This window comes from Armigeres subalbatus, chromosome 2 (assembly GCF_024139115.2).
Source record: "Armigeres subalbatus isolate Guangzhou_Male chromosome 2, GZ_Asu_2, whole genome shotgun sequence".
Lineage (NCBI taxonomy): Eukaryota > Metazoa > Arthropoda > Insecta > Diptera > Culicidae > Armigeres > Armigeres subalbatus.
In genome coordinates, this window is record NC_085140.1 from 320,267,739 (window position 1) to 320,272,180 (window position 4,442).

At 36.8% G+C, this 4,442-nt stretch overlaps 1 protein-coding gene across 1 annotated transcript; it reads right to left on the reverse strand.

The window, feature by feature from the left end:
- Nucleotides 1-376: 376 nt before the first annotated feature.
- LOC134216800 (acidic leucine-rich nuclear phosphoprotein 32 family member B-like) lies at nt 377-878 on the reverse strand. Its single transcript, XM_062695600.1, has one exon. It carries the CDS (start codon nt 746-748, stop codon nt 413-415), a length of 336 nt encoding a protein of 111 aa, XP_062551584.1. The 5' UTR covers nt 749-878; the 3' UTR covers nt 377-412.
- Between the last annotated feature and the right edge of the window lie 3,564 nt (nt 879-4,442).

A 4,442-nucleotide genomic window follows, 5' to 3' on the forward strand; every position in this document is an offset into this window, starting at 1 on the left:
TTGAAACTTTTAAATTTATCTGGAAAAACTATTCGTCGTTTTTTTTTCTTTTTGTATAACAGAAATATTTGAAAATAACACTTTCGAAAAATTAAAAGAATTGTACAATATTTTCAAGACATGATCCCAAGGAACATTTTTAGATTTATAACGCTCTTGAAGACCATTATTTGCTCTACAAGAGTGCCTTAAAACCATTATAAAACCAAAATATGACTGGGGATGTTCCCTCCATGGTTTTAGAAAAAAAACAACATTAGGGGATTGAAATAGTTGTAGAAGTGAAGATTTTTTTTCGTGTTCCATGGGTCCCTCCGCCGATTTCATAAGGACTGTGAGAAGTTTCTTTCACTATAATGCAACACTTACACCGGGATTATTTACAATTACAAAAGCTGCCTTTATTTCATCATTACTCATCATCATCGTCATCCTCACCCGCACCATCGTCTTCCTCGCCTTCGCCCTCATCTTCCCCTTCATCTTCATCGTCCTCTTCGTCGTAATCAGCTTCTACGTCGTCTTCTTCCTCCTCCTCGCCGAACTCCTCATCTTCGCCTTCCAACTCCTCACCGTCGGCTTCGTCATCTTCCTCTGCCGCAACGTGTTCGTCCTTCTTGGCCTTTTTCGGTTCCGTGGGTTTTCCTTCGGACGGCCGCTTGACTCCCTTCGGCTGCTTGGCGTCGACTTGCTCCTCATCGGCGGCGACGACGACGGCGGCTTCAGTTTTCTTGTTGACGGCACTCATTTTGATCACACTTGGGGATGTTTGAACTTAAACCTTGATACTACTTAAAATAAACACCTTAAAAGAAGGATTAAAGCTGTCAAGAGACGATAAGTCTTCAATGAGATCAGTAGTGAACTGTGATGAACGAGTCAGGGCGCTCACCGGTTATAACTGGCCAGAGGTAAATAATTTGTTATGGTGTAGATAGGAACTACGATGTACCCAACGACTGTTTACCTGCATTTGAGGTTCTGGAGCAGCTCCGCGGGTAGCATACGAGTTTGGTGGAGGTAGATCAAAGGACCAAAATGAATGACAGTAGCAGAGTCGAGATCTACCTCCTTTTTCCGTTACGATACACGGGAGTTTCGGCAACGGCTATGGAAGCAATAGTTTTCCCATCTGTGGTTCGATTCAGAAGTTACCATCCCCAAAATGTGTAAACATTATTATAATTATTCGAACCGCATTAAAAATGATCCCATAGAACTTATATTTAATTCCTATACTATAAATGCCCCTATCCACATAAGCGTCCCATGTCCATTTTCTTCACCGTTGAATTTTTCAAACTCGTTTTCCAAGCAGTCTAATAAATTGATAAAACTGGAATATCTTTCTGAAAACATGGTATCATATTGTTTATCATTTCTATGAAAGTATTAAATGAACCATAATTATATTTATTATTTGTGCAAAAGTGTAACAAAATCTGGAATGTGACTGTTATGCGAATAAATAGCAAGATGCGACAACACAAGTGGATTTTGATTTTCAAATTTCTAGAACAAAGCCTATTATTTTATCAGTTTTTCTCAAAGACGAGGTAATTTTAGGCTTATATCTGGAGGATAATCAAGACTTTGTGAATTTATGAACAAAGAATCCTGCGAACAAAAATAACTGCAGTTTGGGATGACAGCGTTCAATACAACTGAGTAATTTATATGACCCACAACATCAATTCATCATACCATATTTTTTTACAGATATGAGAAATGAAACATAATTTAGATGATTTGTGTAAAAATCTGATGCTTAGATTTAATTGAATTAAAATTACTAATTCAAAAGTATCTCATTCGGTTTTCTAAACAAAAATGCCACTTTGGGGGGTATTGAGAAAACCCATGGAAAATTTGTAATAATTCTAAACGTTCTTCAAAAGTTCCACTGGACCTGTGACTTTTTTTGTGAAGCGTGGAACCATGTGCGTAAGAAAATACATGCCCCTCATATTAATAAATTGCCGCAAAGCACTAAAGCATGAATAATTTTTATTTTACGTTTTTTATCGAGAACTTTCTTTGTAATGTTGATATCAAAAGCAAACATGTAGAAGGGAATTATCGAGAAAAAATGGAAAGGATTTCAAAACTAGTCAGCCTAATGCTGATATTTCAAATCAAATTTCACAACTTAACTTAAATAGCTTTTCCGAAAGTTGAAGAAAGATTTGACATTAGTTGGACAACATTGTGGACAGATTATTTAATTCTTGATCAATCAAATCGTTTTACAGGCAACCCTCTATTCGTAGAACTTTGCCAATATGTGTCAAACATAGGATAATGATGGTACTTTCCGTGATGGGTTCAAATGCTAAAAATTTATGACAATTATCCATACACACTAGTGCAGAACTTAGAATTTTAAAATTCTAAAGGAAGAAAAAACAGTATTCGCTGTATAATTAGAATGCGATTGCCCTTTCAAGTGAATTATTAGGAAGATATCATTTAACGGACAATATGTTTGAGGTAACAAAAACAGGAAACTGTATTATGGAAAAATTCGTCTTGTTTCGCTCCTGACCCTATCCTTTTACATTTTTGAATGCAACAGCACTGTAACAACCCAAGCTTTTAAACATACAATTAAACATATATTGTATATAAGTATAAATAAATAGAGTAGATATGATATAATGTCCAATAGTTGACCCCTAACCAACAGTGAACCCTCGAGCCACACTTGCATTATTACAGCATAATATAGACAGTTTTCTATGAAATTCCATCGGGAGAACCTACTTTACATTCCAATGATTTGATTACATGCATTAGAAGTGCTATGGAAAGTAAAAATAGAATATTTATTACAATTTTGTAAAAGAATAAACACAAGAGTGTCGACTATAGGGAAGTGATTTCCTTTTCTGGACCCCCAGGAGCAAATTCAGTCAAACTTCTAAAAATTTTAATTCTAAGTATTTTATGCAGAACTTTATATGAACGCGAATTTAATATGTTGAACATTTCCACTTCTTATGTTTCCATTTAGTGTGTTCTAGTTGCGCGTGCCAATTTGGTTGTTTAAATTCTGACGAGAAAATAGCAACCCGTCTTGGGAAGGGTGGTCTCATAGCAGGCTTAGACAGAGAAACGGTCCTTCTATCAAGAAGGAGGCGCTTGAGCCGTTGCTTGAAAAGCAGAGTACAACGTTTCATTTTGGCAGGAAGAATAAAATTCCTCTACTAGGGTCCACTACACTGCCGTAATCTGGAAAAGTGACGTAACCGCCATTTTACAACATGCATATTTTCCATTTTTCTGTTGAAGAGCTCGATGAGTAGTACTCGTTAACACCATTTTTGGAAAATGGCTTATACGTCACTTTTTCAGATTACGGCAGTTACATGTAAACATAAATCGAGCTAAATCGAAGAGGGATTACCATACTTGACATCGAAAATAACATAGTATGCTGGGGGTAATGTGGACACCCTAAAGAATCGCGTCATTTTCATAAGGAAAACATTGTAATAGGGGACTCAAACCAGTATCTACGTGATTTTTTTAATCTATCGTTTATTTGGGAGCCGAAATCATGTTTTTAACACAGTTTTTTTTATGATTCTTATACAATAATGTTAGTTTTGGGAACCGAGAGACTCGCGGTTTGGTCGAGGTAAGGTAATACAATAATACAGTAGGAAAGGAAGGGAATTTAGGGTGCTTTAGTAATTACGGTGCTGATGTTCACATAGTTTGCATTCTTGCTGATGTTTTACATCAGAGACAGCAACGAGAGGAAGACATGCAAAAGGGATGAACGACATACATACATTGAAATGGACAATAATAAGAAGGCATTCAAAATGGGTTTCGACAGACGAGGAGATGGGTGGACTATGATTACAGTCTTACATCAGCAACTTTCAAAAATGTATGCACAAGGGACATGTAGGGTTGAGACAGGCATTTTCGTCTGTTCGTCATAGCCTCGAAAACCGATAAAAGAGACACTTTTTTGGTAAACTCATCCTTACTAAATCGTAAACTCAGGAGAAACGTTCTGCTATAGTGGAGTTCTAGCAAATGGACGTTGTTTTCGTTGGTTTTAGCCCCTACGACGATGGACGGAGATACCTGCCGTGTCCCTATTCGAGATCAATGCACGCCAACACTTCCCTAATAGGCCTTCATAGTTTTCCTCGGACCCGAAGTTAGTTAGCGTTCAGTTAGCGCAGATCTGGGCAACGATGCTACTCGCACGCCCCACTTACGTGAATCTTAAACTCAAGAACTATGATACCTTGAAGTCAATTCAGTGAAAAAATCTTTTTTTTTGTGACTTTTATGATAATGAAAATCAGGCTGAAAAAAATTCCATTTTAATGTTGAGCATGTTGAGAAATAAATTGTATGCATAGGCCAAGAATCTATAAAATGTGCCTCTTGAAATGAAAATGTTGGATAATAATTGATAG

Coding starts and splice junctions, on each gene's coding strand:
- LOC134216800 (XM_062695600.1), bottom strand. CDS start 748: ATGAGTGCCGTCAACAAGAAAACTGAAGCCGCCGTCGTCGTCGCCGCC.